Genomic DNA, 20,021 nt, shown 5'->3' with positions numbered 1-20,021 from the left:
AATGGTAACTGCACATGTATCGCAGCGACATGTGGACTGCACTGCCATATCAAATGTGAATGCGATGAGGGAAAGGGTTTTACCTGTGACGGAAATGTCGAAAAATGTCATTGCGAGGGACGTGAAGAGATTCCTGAAGGTACTTAATATAAGAACTCACAATGAACGGTAATAAGGGGAGGGGGGGGCAAAGGATGATCGAACGTATCGTTTTCAACGAATAAATGGCAGATATAAACAAAGATACCAATGCCCTTAATGCCGATGGTCATATGAACAAACATGCCATGCATTTTATCACAATACTTAAATAAATACAGGAAATGAAACAAGAGTAACATTTGAAGACACTATCACCGAGCAATGAAACCACAGCACCAGGAACAATTGGGAGACCATTGTGTCTCTTCTGAACCAGTTAACTATGATACGAGACAGTCCTCCAATATTCGCTTAGGCGTAATGAAATATGTAATATGTTACTATAAAAATAGGTTCCTGAGATGATGGTGGGGCGACGATGACAACAAAGACCACACAAATGTCAACTTTACGATGATAAAGATGACTTTGGTAATTTCATCTTCGTCGTTGGTGATGCTTCTAATATCACAGCGGTTTTAAGTTAAACATTGACAAATGGAAACGAATACTTTCTTTTTACCGCAGGTTCATTGGGGAACAGCATATTTATAATCACTGTCCTTGGTGTCGTTAGCAGTATGCTGTCTTTGTCTGCAAGCATAGCATGCATCGTCTACCGTTGTAGAGGTCGGCACCATGGATTTAAAACAATTATTGATACCGAATTCGACAGTTACATCGAGGTATTTGCTGAAAGCAGTCATCGTTTTTTAAACTTTGAATTAAGACATCCGGTAATCAAATCATGACAGATGCATTAGTGTGTGCTTCGTCCCTTTTAAATTCATGGTAATTCGAAATAACATCTTGTAAGTTAATCAGTCAATGAATCATTAGAAATGTAATTACAAAAATACTAGGGCAGGAATGTTTGAACTGTTGTCTACAGTCCTTATTCTAATAACGTAAATTTCTCTTGTAAGTTATCTAATTGAGATATTAACCTGCACCACTCCTTTCGTTTTTCACAGTTCTTGTTGCTGCTCTGCTCATACTTCACTTTTGTACATTTAATTTCAATCTCTCTGGCGACAGGATCTATTTCACGAACATCCCGATCTGGAAACATGGGTACTTAAAAGAAAAGACGTACAAGTGAGGAAAGAAATTGGATTTGGGGAGTTTGGAAGGATCGAATTAGCTGAACTTCGAAGAGGAAATAGATCCTACACAGTAGCCGCAAAGTCATTGTTGACTAGTAAGTTTCAGAGAGTGTATGACTTTGATGTGCAGTGTATAAAGAATGCATGCGTACAGGAGCAACTTCCATACTGGTAATGTGTGTGAGGCTATTTTTTTGAGTGTATGTGAGTGAATTTATTTAATTTGGGAGTGTTTTACAAAGATTATGATTATTTGACTGAAGCCCCACCCTTGGGCATAATTGTGCACATGAGACTTTGCCAGTTGATTTTAACCGATGTATGGTGGAGGTAAAAACTAAACATCGCAATGTTAACTAATTGTTGTAAAGGAATTATTTCAGTGGCAACAGCTGTTTGCAAAGACCCTAGACAGTGTATTGATGGGTCTCACATATTTTGCAAAGTGGCACGATGAAGAATCTTTCAAAAATGAATCACACCGTTCAAAATTTACCTGCCACGTGCACGCAGGAGTGATTTATATATAAATAATGCTCTGTGTACCATGCACATCTCTATGTGTGTGTGCGTCAGCGATCGAAACGTAACAAAATGCGAGACCAACCATTTATACGTACGAGTGTTAAAGACGTATCTATGGTCTTCCGTCGTTCCAACTGGACATTTATCAAATTATAGTATTTTCCAATCATTTGAAGACATAATACTGCAGTTTATCAAATGCAGGTACTTATCACATCGTGCTCATCAAACATTTGATCAAAACAATATTCCTTTACCTTGGATATTAGAACTATAGAAGATTAACAGAGCCATTAATTATCATTTGGAACAGTATTCTTTTTGTGAATTTCTTCACTACAGATCGACGTCACTGTCTTCCAATCTCATACGATAACTTTTGCCATGAAATTACCTGTTTGAAGAGCCTGCATGGTCATCCAAATATTATCAGTCTTCTTGGAATAGTTGTATCTGGTGGTGAGTCTTTCCCATTTGATAATAGACCGGGGGCTTGATATGAAGAGATTTATTATAACACATATCTTTGCCATTATCATGAAAAGTTCAATTCAGCAGCTTAATTTTTGAGGAGTACTATTAACAAGTTACGCGTACAAAATTAAGGCACGGCAGTATACTTTTGTTACAACTAGTAAAGAAGTAATTAATGTAGAGGCAATAATCTGCCACCATTTTTGACCAATTCGATTCTGTCATGTGTTGGTATCCGCGTATCAAGAGAGCTATAGGAGGAACCATTTTTATGGATTCTTACAAACTACAGTAGAATCCAAAAAGAGTATCCGCCATCATCCAGCTCTGGGAATCAAGCACAATACATCTAGAATACGTAATGGCTCCCTCAAGATTCCAAAACAGAATCCAACAAATTTCCTTGTGGATTTAGCTCTTTTGGCATACTGCATTGTGCACGGGGCATAAAACTGCTTTTTCATGTACATTTCACATCCTAATCTCAAATTAAGGGGGCGCTACACCCAAAACAGCATATTTTGCTCAAAAATTACTTTTTTCACAAACATTCATTCAATTTTAATTAAATTGTTAATCCAAGATTAAAATATTGGTTGAGTTCACCTTTCAGCTTGTCAAGCAGTTGTAAACGACTATTTTTTTCGCTATAAAATTCTAACCTTTTGAATAAGAGGTATTTTAATTTTGCTAATCATGATTTTAATCACGTTTTTTGAGTGTCAGTCTTTCAACCCTTGCCATTTTAGAATGAAGATAGATAATGCAAAATAAGACTTTTCCAAATATTACATTTCAGAAAATAGTGTCACGTTTTTACTTAAGTAAATTTTTGTCATTAATGCCAAAATTGGGGGTTTTACTCCAAATATACACCCTCTTCATTCTTCGAGTAAACTACTGCTACCATACTAAACTGTATAGTCTCTGCTTTTTGAAAATATAGAGTGTGAGGGGGTTTCCCTGCCATCTTTGATGAGAAATATTGCATTGAAAAAATCTGTGTTGGCACCGTGTATCCCCCACGGTAACCAGCTTGCCTACAGGTTGGAAAAGTCAAAATCAGTTACTACTTTCCTTGCGGACTACCTTCGTGGGTAACCAAAGGACTCATCATGACACGGAACACATCTCCAGAAAAGATTCACCGTTACGGGAAAAATTTTAGAATTGCAAAACATCACCACCATCACCACCACAAAAACAACAACAACAACAAACAATTGTCTCCATTTTTTATTGACATGGGGTACCTAGGGTCATCAACCTTACAAGTTTACTATAATGGCACAGTTTCACGAATGCTCGGGTTGATATTTATCTAATTAATTTGAGGATATTCTTGAGCTTTTGTCCCATGGTTTCATGGCTAAATGTATTTGTAAAAGAATGTTGCACTGTTAGTTTTTATTAGATTGAAGTCTTTCTACAAGTGGAGATTATTCATCCAAAAGTTGACCTGTAGGGCGTTTGTATGTTAAGAAAAGTCAGTAATATGATTGGATATAAGCTAAACTTTATTTAGTTGAATTCTAGGGACAAAGGGAAAAATTTTGGCACGTTTGGAAATTCGTTCACTCAGGCGGCTGTTTCGGGCCAAAGAACGCCAACACAAGGCCGGGTCTATACTCATAGGAAAAGGACAACAATTTCTGACACTCTTTCGTCACCTCCCTCTACATTTCCATGGCAGCATAGAACCGCTTTCTCACGCATAATCCTAGTCTCAAATTAAATAAGCAGGCTTGCAGATCGGAATACTGAAACTCAAGTATCACTTTCCTTACGGACTACCTTCATGGGTAATTAAAGCACTCCAGAAGACAGGGAACAAATCCCCAGAAGGATCCATCGACATATAGGAAAAACTTTTGAAGGGCAAATTAACAACAACAACAGCAACAACAACAAAAACAACAGCAACAGCAACGACAAAAACAAAAACTAATTTGTTATATCTATTGTCTGTGTAGATCCAAAGTACATAGTCGTGGAGTATGCAGCGCGAGGCGATCTGCTGAGCTATTTACGGGGTTTGAGGAACAAAGGTATATCGCATGTTGAAGAGTCAAGACTCATACAAATCTCATTGGATATAACGTTGGCCTTGCAGCACATGGAAGAAAATAAGGTTTGCTCGTAGTTTTTACAGTCTGTGTTTGGTTTTAAATTTTCAAGCCTAAGTTGCAGATTAGTATTCCGTCAATGTCTTATTGATTGATTGATTGATTAATTGAGTTATTGCTGAAAAGGGTTTTTACAGCAAACAAGGATGAAATATAATAAAATAAAATTGGAAAAAAGTACAGAACGTACATGCTGGATTTTCAAGCACAGACCTAATCTGGTATTTAATAATTGGTCAAGTTGAGAAGATAATATAAAAAGCCAGAATAGTCATCACACGTAATCTTTTCATAAAATACTTGGCTGTCGCCAGTTGTAAAATATCTTGTTACTGAACGACCTTACATGTATGTTTACAGGTCACACGATGCCACATTTCCCGTATCTTCGTGTTAATTGTATTGATTGACTGACGTTTGTATTCATGATGTTATTTTATCCTTTTTCAGTTTATTCATCGTGACATTGCCAGTAGAAACGTTCTTATAATGGAAGACTACGTAGCCAAAATTGGTGATTTTGGATTAAGTCGGGATATTTATGAAACTGGAAGATATTGTAAAGACAAATGGGTAATTGTGACTTTTATGATGTTTTACAAACTGCATGCACTAGTATACAGCTAAAGGGTTTACAAATTACAACACAACTATGAATATCTCTATACAATGTACGTTTGATCGACTGTTTTAGTTGATAAATGTTTGGAGAGGGCTTTCAGAGAAACTGATATGTTCTATGTAATCTATACACCAATGGTCTACTAATCAAATAGGCAAGCTTGCTTTGATGTGAATGTACTCCTTAGACTAAGGAGGAGAAAGTATTTTAGTCATTTACCCACTGCATTAATTAATAAATGTCCCAGCCGATTGTCCATAAGCCAATTTTAATAAAAGAGACCAAGGCATAATTGACTAAAGCTCAGGACTCTAAAACATGACTCTAAAGCAGGACTCTAACAATATGGCCATCTACCAGCTAGGTTTGACAGCATACAAATTATTTAACATGAACACATATATCAATGTGTAATGCTCATGTGTAATATTTTCAGTACTTTCCATGTTACCGGTACAACTCATAGTGTGAGAAAAATACTTTCCATTTAAAACATATCAGCCGGTATAACAACACATTTGAAAGTCACAGACTCATTAACTGCTTACATTAAACCTGTATTGGACAAGTCTGTCAAGTAAAACAGCTGATCAGTCGATTGCGTGCAATTCATAAACTAAGGTAGAATGAACCTCGGGGACGTTTAATTTTAATTTCAAGAATTCGTTTGTAATCTACTAATTGAGGGGTTCATTTTATAGTTCTTCGAGTGAGAAAAACGTTTTCGAACATCGACAATTTTTTCTCCAATAAGGGGCACAAAGGGATAGCAGCCATTTAAATGTAAAATGCCAGTACCAAACTTTGTCCTTGATTCCCTAATTTTTATTCTTGATTTGGTGAGACACTGGTTGAAACTTTCACTTGGAAAGATTTGAACAAAGTTTGTCTTTTACTTTCGAGAGGCTGAAATTCTAGTGGAAAGGTATGAGGTTGAGTATATCTTATTTGTTTCTGTGGGGTTAAGTGAAAGTAATGGAAGGTAAAAGTGTAGTAGTGGACGTATTTTTAGCTTAGAACAGAAGATCTTTCAACGGTAAGCTGATGTACAGAAGAACTAGCTACCATAATTGATACGATCACTCAAAAACTCTCCATGTAGACAGACTTAGTACCCATGTTGGTTTATAGCATTTAATGAAGGAGTTGATGACAACGAACTGTGAAGTAATACCTGTTTGTGGTTTACGCTGTACCTACGTCATTCTTTTTACTGAAAGCGAAGTGTTCAAACACATTTTGGCCTCAGCCTTCAATATTAAACACATTTGGCACTACATTTGATATAATGGTCAATAAAATTGATGTGCATATAAAACTCATGGTTGGACGTTTGTATGCAACGCATAACATTGCTACAATCTAAAATCCAATCAGCATATCTTGAACATAGGTTCAACTCTGGAGCGTTCTCAAAAATATCAACGAAAGGACAGACAGACAGACAGACAGACAGACAGACAGACAGACAGACGAAGGCACGAACAACATCCCCATTATGGGGCACGGGAGCTAAAAGACTCATACAGGTATTGGCTGATTCCATAGTCTTTTCTGTGACAGTCACAAGTTCACGGTCCACTGCCTCTGAAATGGATGGCCCCGGAATTCCTACAAGCAGGTGTTTGTGACGGAAAAAGTGACATGTAAGTGCTCGACATCAAACCTTAGTCACACGAACATTGGATAGTTGCAGCATTTCCATCTGTTTCTTATTTAATTTTTCGAGAAATCCCATACACAAAAGTCATAGACAAGAGTCATAAAAACTGCTGAAATATAGTTACACGTAACATCAATTTCTGACGGGACAAAAATTATCATTGTAACGAAGTATTTTAATTAAATTACATATTTTACAACCCAAGAAAAGCATGTACAAGTCAATCCAACATTTGATTGTTGAATATTGTAGTTGTACACAACCATTGCACATGATAAACTGAAGGATAGACTATTACCTCTAGTGAAGTAAGTATGAATTCATTGTTACCGAGTCCAACTTGGGATATTATGGCAACAAACACAAATACAGCATTTTGGAGGTTATTAAGAATGCCACATTTCCTTATTTTCAACATATTCATCAAATTTGCTGGTATGGCATTTAGGCAAACTATAGGCATTCCCATAAGTGCAAAATGTGCACCATTGCTCGCAGACTTACTGTTATATTCGTATGAGGCTGTGTCCACGCAGTATCTTCACATATCGGGATGTACACGAATTGCAAAGCGTTTTTAACAACAATAGATATATTGATGATATCACAAGTTTAAACAATCCTTTTATATCCAATTATCTCCATCATATCTACCTAGATGACTTTGAAATAAAATACGGCTGAAAGTTCGGACTCAGCATCATTCCTGGACATGTTTTGTGAGATAAGGCAAAATACACTGTATACAAAACTATACCATAAGAGGGACGATTTCAAGTTTTAAATCATAAACTTTCCATTTTTGATAAGTAATATACTACCAGTTTAGTCTAGTCGGAAGGTAGGGTTCCCATGCACCTCATGGATGTATTTTTTTAACCTACATTTTTGTAATCCTTAGGGTCTATATTTAATGAATTTTGATGTTCCCAAAATCAAATCGTGTCCCATGGGGTTCATTTGGCGCCATCTTTGCCGCCATCTTGGCCGCCATCTTGGATTTCAACAATGGGGTAGGGGTCACGTATCTACCGCTCGACGGAAACAGAAACAATAAAATACTATAAACGTTACATTTTTAGAAAGCCAAGATCATGGCCTTTTCATTGATATATAACTTAATAGCGATTAATTAATATTCGAACGTCGATTAGACTTTATATCGGCCATTGGCCGTAAATCGTAAAATTTGCTTAATTTCACACCCGATAATTAAGTTCCCGTTCCTCCAAACAGTTTTTCATAAGGTATTTATATATTTTTTGGAAGAACTGAGTGCAATAAACAAGAAAAACAACATTAAAAGTATGTGTCTTGAGATTTAGTGGGTGCATGAGCTTGTTTTCTTATTACGCGGTATGCCACATATTCGTGTGTAACATAAGGGGTAGGGGTAATGTTTCCCTTTCTGTTTCGAATCATGAATGATGAAACCATAAAAATGTTACATTTTTTGAAAGTGCTGCATCAGACCTTTCTAAAAATATATAGATTTATGGGGTAAAATTTTATATTTAAAAGTTACAAAGCTTAAACCTTTCGGTTTGTGTCGATTTCAAGTGATTTTTTAAAGACGAAATTACAACATATGGGGTAGGGGTAATGTTTCCCTTTTTGCCTCGAATCATGAATTACGAAACCATATAAGTGTTACACTGTTTGAAAGCTCTGAAATGGGCCTTTCCAAACATGTATAGTTTTATTGGGAAAAGTCCATATTTGAAACTTACAAAGCTGATGCCTTTCAGCTTGTGTCAATTTTAAGTGATTTTTTAAGAACGAAATTACAACATATGGGGTAGGGGTAATGTGTCCCTTTCTGCCTCGAGCCATGAATTATGAAACCATATGAATTTTATACTGTTTGAAAGCTCTGAAAGGGCCTTTCCAAACATGTATAGTTTTATTGGGAAAAGTCCATATTTGAAAGTTACAAAGCTTAAACCTTTCAGTTTGTGTCAATTTTAAGTCATTTTTTTAAACAACATTTTAATATAAGGGGTAGGGGTAATGTTTCCCGTTCTGCCTTGAACCATGAATTATAAAACAATATAAATGTTATACCGTTTGAAAGCTCTGAAATTGGCCTTACCAAACATGTATAGTTTTATTGGGAAAAGTCCATATTTTAAAGTTACAAAGCTTATGCCTTTCAGTTTGTGTCAATTTTAAGTGATTTTTTAAACAGAATTATAATATAAGGGGTAGCTGTAATGTTTCCCGTTCTGTCTTGAACCAGGAATTATGAAACCATAAATGTTATACTGTTTGAAAGCTCTGAAATTGGCCTTTCCAAACATGTATAGTTATATCGGGGAAAGTTGCATATTTTAAAGTTACAAAGCTTAAGCCTTTCAGTTTGTGTCAATTTTAAGTCATTTTTAAGAACGAAATTACAACATATGGGGTAGGGGTAATGTTTCCTTTCTGCCTCGAACCATGAATTATGAAACCATATAAATGTTATACCGTTTGAAAGCTCTGCAATTGGCCTTACCAAACATGTATAGTTTTATTGGGAAAAGTCCATATTTTAAAGTTACAAGCTTATGCCTTTCAGTTTGTGTCAATTTTAAGTGATTTTTTAAACAAAATTATAATATAAGGGGTAGGGGTAATGTTTCCCGTTCTGCCTTGAACCATGAATTATGAAACCATATAAATGTTATACTGTTTGAAAGCTCTGAAATTGGCCTTACCAAACATGTGTAGTTTCATTGGGGAAAGTTGCATATTTGAAAATTACAAAGCTTAAGCCGTTCAGTTTGTGTCAATTTTAAGTGATTTTTTGAACAATATGCACAAAACAGTTAGTCCGTTGGCCAGGTATCGAAATCATCCCCTCTAAGGCATTTTACCCACTATGATTTTCTGTTAGCTAGTATTCTCAGCTGTCATAATCTGCTTATTTTCCATTTAACTGATGGTGTGTGAGAGTGTAACGACTTGTTTGTGAAGGGCTGTCACGCCCTCAGTAGTAAAATAGGAATGGGTTAGGGGTAACATATTTACCGCTAGTCGGAAACAAAAACAAAAAGTACCATAAACAATACATTCTTAGAAAGCCCAGATAATCCCCTTACCATTGGTATACAACTAAATGGGGATAAATCGATATTCAAACATCGATTAGATTTTATATCGGACATGAAATGTAAATTGTAAAATTTGCTTAATTTCAAACCCAATAATTAAGTTCATGTTCCTCCAAACAATTTTTACAAGGTATTCATATATCATTTGAAAGAATTTAATGCAATAGAGAAGTAAAAAAAAATTAAAAGAGTGTATCTTCTTGAGACTTATGGGGTGCGTCGATTGTTTACCTAACATATGGTATGCCGTACATCCCTCTATAATATACATTTAAGGGATAGGGGTATGGGTAATCTTTCCTCTCCTACCAAACGCAGCGAATAAGGAAGCCACATAAATATCATATCTCTGAAACACTAACGCAGTTATTTTTCCAACAAGATATGGCTTGATGGGGTAAACTAAAAAATTATGCAGTGACAATGCCTAAACTCAAAAGTTTGTGTTACTTTACTGACATTTACTTGTTAAAAGGAACATAGAAAAATACTCTATATGCATTAAATAGCACTAAAAAGCTAAAATGGTGGTTAATAATAGACGTTTTACTCATTTCAATAACTCAAATTAGGGAAAGAAAGTTAACAGCTATAATATGTCAAAAATTATATATTCCAAACCCACAAACACTAAATTGGATGTCATAGTCGTCATGCAAAGTTGATATGACAGCAGCAACAATCAACCCCTTTTCTTTAATTGTATCGCGAGAGATATATAAGCAATAAAGCACCACTTTGAAAGGATACCACACGGTTTCGACCGGTAAACAACATATACGCACGAACTTTAGTCGTGTGTATAAGGAGTGAAATGGTCAAAACCGAGCTCGAGTGGTGTACCCAACTTATAGAGGTTGTTTATCGCTATATTATATCAGTATATTGAAACTTGTGATGAAAATACAAACAATGTGAAAGAAACCCACTTTGGAGATAGGAATGGCCAACTTTACAGTATATAGTTAATACATCCACAGTCACGTGACCGTCTGGGCAAATCAGAGCTCACTCTTAATAGTGTTACTTTTAATACCACACGGGAACACGAGAGAATCTTTATCGCTGAAAACCAATCACCATTAATCCACAATATAGCTTCTCCATAATAAGATAAGATGGATCGACACTTTACCTTCCTTACCAGAAAACAAGAGATCATAACCAATTTTTCGAAATTATTTTACAACGCAGGACACTATATACTCCCAATGTGGATTACATTTTCGACTGGGTACTAAAATTCAATAGCAAAATAATACTGGAACTAAAACCCGAAAAGCCAAATGTCGCAGAACGCATTCAAATTACGCAACTAAATAGTAAACAGAAGGCGAACAAACAATCTCTACACCAAGCAATAAGAAGGCGAGACAAACCTCAGAAAATGACTAAAAAGGCTTATATTCCCATCGACACCTCAATGTTTAAAATGCCTTGTGAGTGAATCTATCATTAGTTTCTTATCATGGATGACATTTATACCGATGTTAGACCCTGACGTCTTTGAAGCAAAGACCCTACAAACGGACGTTTTAGGGTTAATGCGTGAAGATACCATTCCCACCAGCATGATCGAATCAGAGAGACTAGATTGATCTAACTTTCGAGCTAGATCAGCCACCAGCAGAAAAAATAAGTCAACATAATCATCAGAGTCAAGCGAGCTAGACAACGGCTTCACACATTATACTCCACAGAGAGGACATTCTTACACAATTCACAAAAAGCGTTCAAAAGCTTCGTTAAAGGCATTGTTCGTGATCCCAGGGACGGGCATGGCTGGTTGCGAGGCAAATGCAAAATGTTAGTCATGCTGAATCAAGGTGTAATCAAGTAATAGCTTATTTATAGATTGGGACAATCCTAATCCTGATAGTAATGATGGAATATAAACTTTGTGAAAAGTTGAGAAAATTTGCCACTTCTTTGATTTGTATGTTTTACATTCCATGTTGTACTAGCCTGTACTATACATGAACAGTCAATACATCCGGCAAGTATTCTGTGCTGTTCTTTTATAGTTAGGTCCCCGCAATCCGAGATAAGTCTTTCTATAGTGTCAACCATTCTCTTCGATTACTGTAATCTACTCCAATAAATTCCCATTTAACTCATTTGTATGATTACAGGGAAGCCTAAGCCTATCTCTAACAATCTAAGATTTGAGATTTTTGACAACAATATATATGCAATTTTCATATTTTTCATAGGCCTAAATAACACACAGAAGAAAGTCATACTAAATGTTTTGTCCAATTGAAAGACAAATTTTCACCGAAACAAGTAGAGGTGGCCATCTGTAAGCCAAACGAGAATTAATATTAGCAAAGATGGATATTAATTAAGCCTTTCCCATTGCCGATCCCAGTTACTCATACAACGGGGTATAAGCGAAAGCCAAGAGTATCGAATGTGTTGAAACCTAAGTGGCCCCTATTCAGTACCACGTAGCCTACAGGTACACCTTAAAGAATACTTACCAGGCCAAAATACCGAGTGTTGAATTCCTTCAAAAGTGGCAACACCTGGAAAGACACTGCGGCAACCAATTTATCACCCTGATATCTAACTATTTTCCTCTACCCAATAAAGCACCGGGACTCAAGACAGTTGTACATCACAAACTTAAGAGAGCGATCGAAGACACTCGCTACACAGAACGCAGGATGGCAGGCTGCAAAGACGATTCTTCAAATAGGAAAAAAGAAGAAGCTAAAAACAACACAAACATTCACAGCAACGACGACAGGTCGGGTTTTCTTCCTATACTACGGTACAAAACCAAACCAAAGGGTCTTTCAAAGGCCACCGCACTTCCCTTAAAGCCCGGCTCGAAATGGACTGGGATCATGATTAGTGCCAAGTTTAGTTAGGCGTTTTGGGGCATGGCTCTGCATAATGAGTCTGTTGGTAACGGTTGCGATCATTCGCATTATCTGCGGATCTGTTTGCTCTCAGATCACGCTCAGGCTCGGATTAATAAAGATACGTACAGCCTTCGTTTCGAGGTTCGTTTCAGTCATGCCATGGCAAATACTCGAAATAAAAAAGAAAGGAAAACTATCAACTTAATCAAACAAGAGTTTGCTTGAATGAATTTACCGAAGTTTCATGCCATATCAACGTTCGTTATGTGAATGGTTCAGCTGCTGACCGCCATGTACATACGGAATATTGGCGCCATCTAAAGTCGAATAATTATCAAAAAAGTAAAAAGCTTATGTCTGGGCTTTCTAAGAATGTATTGTTTATGGTACTTTTTTGTTTTTGTTTCCGACTAGCTGTAAATATGTTACCCCTAACCCATTCCTATTTTACTACGGAGGGCGTGACAGCCCTTCACAAACAAGTCGTTACACTCTCACACACCATCAGTTAAATGGAAAATAAGCAGATTATGACAGCTGAGAATACTAGCTAACAGAAAATCATAGTGGGTAAAATGCCTTAGAGGGGATGATTTCGATACCTGGCCAACGGACTAACTGTTTTGTGCATATTGTTCAAAAAATCACTTAAAATTGACACAAACTGAACGGCTTAAGCTTTGTAACTTTCAAATATGCAACTTTCCCCAATGAAACTACACATGTTTGGTAAGGCCAATTTCAGAGCTTTCAAACAGTATAACATTTATATGGTTTCATAATTCATGGTTCAAGGCAGAACGGGGAACATCACCCCTACCCCTTATATTATAATTTTGTTTAAAAAATCACTTAAAATTGACACAAACTGAAAGGCATAAGCTTTGTAACTTAAAAATATGGACTTTTCCCAATAAAACTATACATGTTTGGTAAGGCCCATTTCAGAGCTTACAAACGGTATAACATTTATATTGTTTCATAATTCATGGTTCAAGGCAGAACGGGAAACATTACCCTACCCCTTATATTAAAATTTTGTTTAAAAAAATCACTTAAAATTGACACAAACTGAAAGGTTTAAGCTTTGTAACTTTCAAATATGGACTTTTCCCAATAAAACTATACATGTTTGGTAAGGCCCATTTCAGAGCTTACAAACGGTATAACATTTATATTGTTTCATAATTCATGGTTCAAGGCAGAACGGGAAACATTACCCTACCCCTTATATTAAAATTTTGTTTAAAAAAATGACTTAAAATTGACACAAACTGAAAGGTTTAAGCTTTGTAACTTTCAATTATGGACTTTTCCCAATAAAAGTATACATGTTTAGAAAGGCCCATTTCAGAGCTTTCAAACGGTATAACATTTATATTGTTTCATAATTCATTGTTCAAGGTAGAACGGGAAACATTACCCCTACCCCTTATATTAAAATGTTGTTTAAAAAAATGACTTAAAATTGACACAAACTGAAAGGTTTAATCTTTGTAACTTTCAAATATGGACTTTTCCCAATAAAACTATACATGTTTGGAAAGGCCCTTTCAGAGCTTTCAAACAGTATAAAATTCATATGGTTTCATAATTCATGGCTCGAGGCAGAAAGGGACACATTACCCCTACCCCATCTGTTGTAATTTCGTTCTTAAAAAATCACTTAAAATTGACACAAGCTGAAAGGCATCAGCTTTGTAAGTTTCAAATATGGACTTTTCCCAATAAAACTATACATGTTTGGTAAGGCCCATTTCAGAGCTTTCAAACAGTGTAACACTTATATGGTTTCATAATTCATGGTTCAAGGCAGAATGGGAACATCACCCCTACCCCTTATATTGTAATTTTGTTTAAAAAATCACTTAAAATTGACACAAACTGAAAGGCATAAGCTTTGTAACTTTAAAATATGGACTTTTCCCAATAAAACTATACATGTTTGGTAAGGCCCATTTCAGAGCTTACAAACGGTATAACATTTATATTGTTTCATAATTCATGGTTCAAGGCAGAACGGGAAACATTACCCCTACCCCTTATATTAAAATGTTGTTTAAAAAAATGACTTAAAATTGACACAAACTGAAAGGTTTAAGCTTTGTAACTTTCAAATATGGACTTTTCCCAATAAAACTATACATGTTTGGAAAGGCCCTTTCAGAGCTTTCAAACAGTATAAAATTCATATGGTTTCATAATTCATGGCTCGAGGCAGAAAGGGACACATTACCCCTACCCCATATGTTGTAATTTCGTTCTTAAAAAGCACTTAAAATTGACACAAGCTGAAAGGCATCAGCTTTGTAAGTTTCAAATATGGACTTTTCCCAATAAAACTATACATGTTTGGAAAGGCCCATTTCAGAGCTTTCAAACAGTGTAACACTTATATGGTTTCATAATTCATGGTTCAAGGCAGAACGGGGAACATCACCCCTACCCCTTATATTAAAATTTTGTTTAAAAAAAATGACTTGAAATCGACACAAACTGAAAGGTTTAAGCTTTGTAACTTTTAAATATAAAATTTTACCCCATAAATCTATATATTTTTAGAAAGGTCTGATGCAGCACTTTCAAAAAATGTAACATTTTTATGGTTTCATCATTCATGATTCGAAACAGAAAGGGAAACATTACCCCTACCCCTTATGTTACACACGAATATGTGGCATACCGCGTAATAAGAAAACAAGCTCATGCACCCACTAAATCTCAAGACACATACTTTTAATGTTGTTTTTCTTGTTTATTGCACTCAGTTCTTCCAAAAAATATATAAATACCTTATGAAAAATTGTTTGGAGGAACGGGAACTTAATTATTGGGTGTGAAATTTAGCAAATTTTACGATTTACGGCCAATGACCGATATAAAGTCTAATCGACGTTCGAATATTAATTAATCGCTATTAAGTTATATATCAATGAAAAGGCCATGATCTTGGCTTTCTAAAAATGTAACGTTTATAGTATTTTATTGTTTCTGTTTCCGTCGAGCGGTAGATAAGTGACCTCTACCCCATTGTTGAAATCCAAGATGGCGGCCAAGATGGCGGCAAAGATGGCGCCAAATGGACCCCATGGGACACGATTTGATTTTGGGAACATCAAAATTCATTAAATATAGACCCTAAGGATTACAAAAATGTAGGTTAAAAAAATACATCCATGGGGTGCATGGGAACCCTACCTTCCGACCCGACTAGTTACAGTATATTGTGTAAATATTAAACAATGTCTCAAATACGGTAGAATTTTCAAGTGAGACACAATATATTGGCACAAGAGCTGACGAGGCAAAGGTATGCGGAAAATAGATTAGAGAATAATTTAAGAAGTTCTATGGTACATACAGAGATGTTGAATCAAAATATTGCATATTTGTTTCTTATAACAGCATACCTGGCTTTGACTCACAGCTGTATTTGATGGCTTTTCAATATTGCATGAAATTTGTTACTTTGGATAAATCTCAGTCGGTGTAGCATGCTGGTTGGAAACGCTTACACATTCTAGGCATCTGGTACTACCATTAAACAGTACTACCATTAAACAGTGGCTGGGCAAGGCCCCATTGTTATTGTAATTTTCTATTTGGTCCTTGGACCTAGTAACTTATTTATTTACCTTTAATTGATATTGATTATTGGACCTGCTTTGATGTCTTTTTGCATATGATGTATTTATATTTGTTAGTTTGTGTTGATTTTAGAATACATTTAATGTTGTGCAAAGTTTGAAACGCTATACCCTTCCACAGGCGGATGAAAGGTAACCCATAGCAATCTGGGAATCCGCATTTGGTGGCATGATACATATAAAACCTTACAGTGACATCATTCTATTACCGCCACAACCTCATAGTCTTAGTTTCTTTAATTATAATATAGTTATTTAAATTATTATGAAGAAACAAAAATTCACAAACGAAAGTCACAAAGGAGTGATTGAAAGTTAGTGCTGAGGTGAGTAGAGACATGACTTTGGATATGTGACAATAATTTTGTTATTGTTAGAAAGGGTGTCGGTTTATTCAAGAACGACTTGTTTTTCTTTCCTATTAGATGGTCGTATGGAGTCTTACTGTGGGAAATTGCAAGTCTAGGCAAGTTTAACATTTTTACCGTAAAAGGTAGAATTATTTTCAGTCGTTTGTTGACAGCAACACATAGTCACTCCGATATGTTTACATCAATTACTGTAAAAGAGTTCTCCATGGGGCTACCTCTAATAAGTGTGATGTCATTGACCAAAGGCATCTCAAATCTTGTAAAATTTATCCTGCCAATAGAGCAAACGGTAATCAAAGCATTTATTACAAACTAACATAACATTGTACTTACAATTTCCAAAGGGGAAACACCATTTACCAATGTTCAAGCAACTGAAATGATGAAAGCACTTGTCGATGGACAAAGACTTGGTCAACCAGCAATGTGTACTGACAAATCGTAAGTGACAACTAATCCCTAACGACCTTGAATCGTTTCCTGTAAGAATATTTCATGAATATGTAATGTTGGAAAGGTAGAAGTGCGCCGGGGACACGTATTCGTACTCTTGCATTTTTGACAACTCTTTTCTGATCTACTACTTGTGGAGGTACTTTTTAAAGCTCTTGATGTCACAAAAAACTTACCGTCTTAGTTTTTCGGCGGCAGAATATTTTATTTTTTCCTATTAAATATATACAGGGATAGTACCTATTTTGAATTTCAATTATCGGCAATTATCTTTAAGTTTTCAGCAATTTGTTTCTCTTTTACCAAACTTTGCGAAACGACCCTTAATTTTTATTCCTGATTTGGTAAAAGAATGATTCAAAGTTCCATTGAGGAAAGTTTGAGGAAAGTTTAGGATTTTACTTTCGAGGCCCACACTATCTGAATACTTTCAATTCAGGAGCAATCTATTCATCATACTATCTGCCGAATAAACGATAAAGTTTTCTTGTGATGTGTTTTCCCCACTTTTCACATTTGATATCATGCTATTAGATTTATTCCCATTGAATGATAAGCATATAATGCTGGTGTTGATAATTAACCACTTATTCTGTTGAGGTATGATATTATGCTAAGATGTTGGCAGCTGAAGCCAGTGGACAGACCAACCGCGAAAGAACTGACCAGTCAATTAGAAGAGCTATCAACAAACGAGGAGGTGATCATAACACCATGATTTTTCATTTTCTGTTTTCCCACAAGAGTAGAACTAGCAGTACTTATATATTACAATTTAGCTTCATTTTAAGTATTTTTGTATAAATGTTCTAAAAACATTTATTATACCGACTATCAAATCTCACTATGTCTACAGCAGGTTTCTTATGGCATGACTGATGGACATACGGATAGATAGAAAGATAGATAGATAGATAGATAGATAGATAGATAGATAGACAGACAGACAGACAGACAGACAGACAGACAGACAGACAGATAGACAGACAGACAGACAGACAGACAGACAGACAGACAGACAGACAGACAGACAGATAGATAGATAGATAGATAGATAGATAGATAGATAGATAGATAGATAGATAGATAGATAGATAGATAGATAGATAGATAGATAGATAGATAGATGAATGGATGGGTCGATGGATGGATGGATTGATAGATACATAGACAGATAGGTAGGTAAGTGGGTAGATTAGGTGGGATAGATTAGCCGCATAGGTCGCATATGAAGGCATAACTTAAAATTAATGAAATTACTCACTACAGAATAATTTAGGCCAGCTTCGTTCGAAGCAAACACTTTGCCATAGGTTGGACAAAGGGAAAGAGTCAAACAGTACATACGATGTTTGTTATCGCCTATCTACGTAGGTCACAGACATATCAAGTATAGTTTTCTCTGTTTGCTTAAATGATATTGCTCGCAGTCACAGCATGAAATTTTCATGAATTAGAAGACTAATATGTTTTCTATGGTTATTATTTCAGAGATTCTTCACGGACATTTGTTCCTGATCTATTTGAACTCGAAGTGCAAGTGAAAAATCATTCTGAGACAATACACTCATTGTCGAATAATCTTCCACTTCTTGTTCCATCAACAATATCAATATCCGATATTCTGTTACATCATAGAGACGTTACTTCGCTGCTAACTCCCTTTTCAGTCGACTCTTGCGTATTTATTAATCCACCAGAAAATATGCACACTTTTATAAGATGTTCCTCTCAAAATGCGTTCGAATGCTTTGAATGTATTTACGAAATATATAAAGCTTAATAAGCATGAATAGAAAGCTTTGTTGTTCCTACTCAATCGAATCAGTACTAATTTGTGCTTTCAGAGTTTTTACAAATGTATTTGATGCTAAACATGTGTCTTAAAAATGAAAAAGTCATCCGGTATATTTCTGATCGCTTAAACATTCTTGTTTGAATAATTGAACCATGTGTATTCTAAGAAGACAACAGTTTCAAACTCCCGAAGATGCCATAGTATTTCACTTTCACTCTATGTATACTTTTTACAGATTTCTTTTTTAAAGATTATGTTTTCCATGTTGAGCATGATTATCATAATAAAGTTTATAGTTTGCCATAGCAATTATATATTGAGGCGGTAGTTCTGCATTACCTTCAATATATTAACAGAGGTTATGATGATTTATCATATTTCGATTTCATTGCATAGATACAGCAACAGTCATTGTAGGTGGGCAGCTGCGTATACATTACGTGTACTTTTTTCTAGGTGGCACAAAGTTTTGTAGATAATATTGTAGATGAAAACAATCGACTCATTTGAATGTTTGGATAGAACAGACAACACAGGGGACCGGTGCCGAAATACTTATCATTTTAATGATATCTAAACAGATTGCTCCCGGATAATAAGTAACACTCCGGTACAAGAAACATGATACAATGAATGCAGATAGATGCAGATCAGTTTTTCTGTAAGACAAATTGATAAACAGTGAGTGGAATAAATGAAGTAGCCACTAAGACATTTGTGTCAGACAGAAATGTCTTTCGAATACTGGTTTTTATTCTGTAATATGCAGGTTTAAAAAGACATTAATGATAACATCGAGCTATGGATACCACTCAAGATACTATTGTTCATGTCATGATTAAGAATAACCGTATAAACTTATAGAAGAGTAAACATCTCACTTCTTAGCCTGCTGTTCGTGTGCAGGAAGCTAGGACCAATTAACTCCATCCTAAATAACTTCAGTCTCTACCATCATTCGACGAGTAATTTAGCACTTAACGTAATGTATAACCAACTGTCGACCTTCGATGACTGTTGTTGTAAATTGATTTTCTCTAATTGTGAGATGATTATATTTATCTTGAGCACTCATAACTTCAAAAGTATACCTTGAAGGCTTGGTGTTACAACATGAACACGAGATCTTT

General features: G+C 35.6%; 1 protein-coding gene across 1 annotated transcript in view; it reads left to right on the top strand.

The window, feature by feature from the left end:
- Positions 1 to 19,200, top strand: part of LOC139141333 (uncharacterized) — a 25,620-nt gene extending 6,420 nt beyond the window's left edge. Inside the window, exons 6-15 of the mRNA XM_070710964.1 lie at positions 1 to 139; positions 670 to 827; positions 1,180 to 1,342; positions 2,115 to 2,231; positions 4,220 to 4,377; positions 4,823 to 4,945; positions 6,558 to 6,640; positions 16,695 to 17,081; positions 17,694 to 17,793; positions 18,585 to 19,200. The exon at positions 1 to 139 is cut by the window's left edge and continues 77 nt beyond it. Of these exons, the coding sequence (XP_070567065.1) occupies positions 1 to 139; positions 670 to 827; positions 1,180 to 1,342; positions 2,115 to 2,231; positions 4,220 to 4,377; positions 4,823 to 4,945; positions 6,558 to 6,640; positions 16,695 to 16,956 (1,203 nt within the window). The 3' untranslated portion in view covers positions 16,957 to 17,081; positions 17,694 to 17,793; positions 18,585 to 19,200. The remainder of the gene's footprint in view (positions 140 to 669; positions 828 to 1,179; positions 1,343 to 2,114; positions 2,232 to 4,219; positions 4,378 to 4,822; positions 4,946 to 6,557; positions 6,641 to 16,694; positions 17,082 to 17,693; positions 17,794 to 18,584) is intronic.
- Positions 19,201 to 20,021: the final 821 nt, after the last annotated feature.

Source organism: Ptychodera flava, chromosome 9 (assembly GCF_041260155.1).
Source record: "Ptychodera flava strain L36383 chromosome 9, AS_Pfla_20210202, whole genome shotgun sequence".
NCBI lineage: Eukaryota > Metazoa > Hemichordata > Enteropneusta > Ptychoderidae > Ptychodera > Ptychodera flava.
This window is presented reverse-complemented; position numbering and strand designations above follow the sequence as displayed.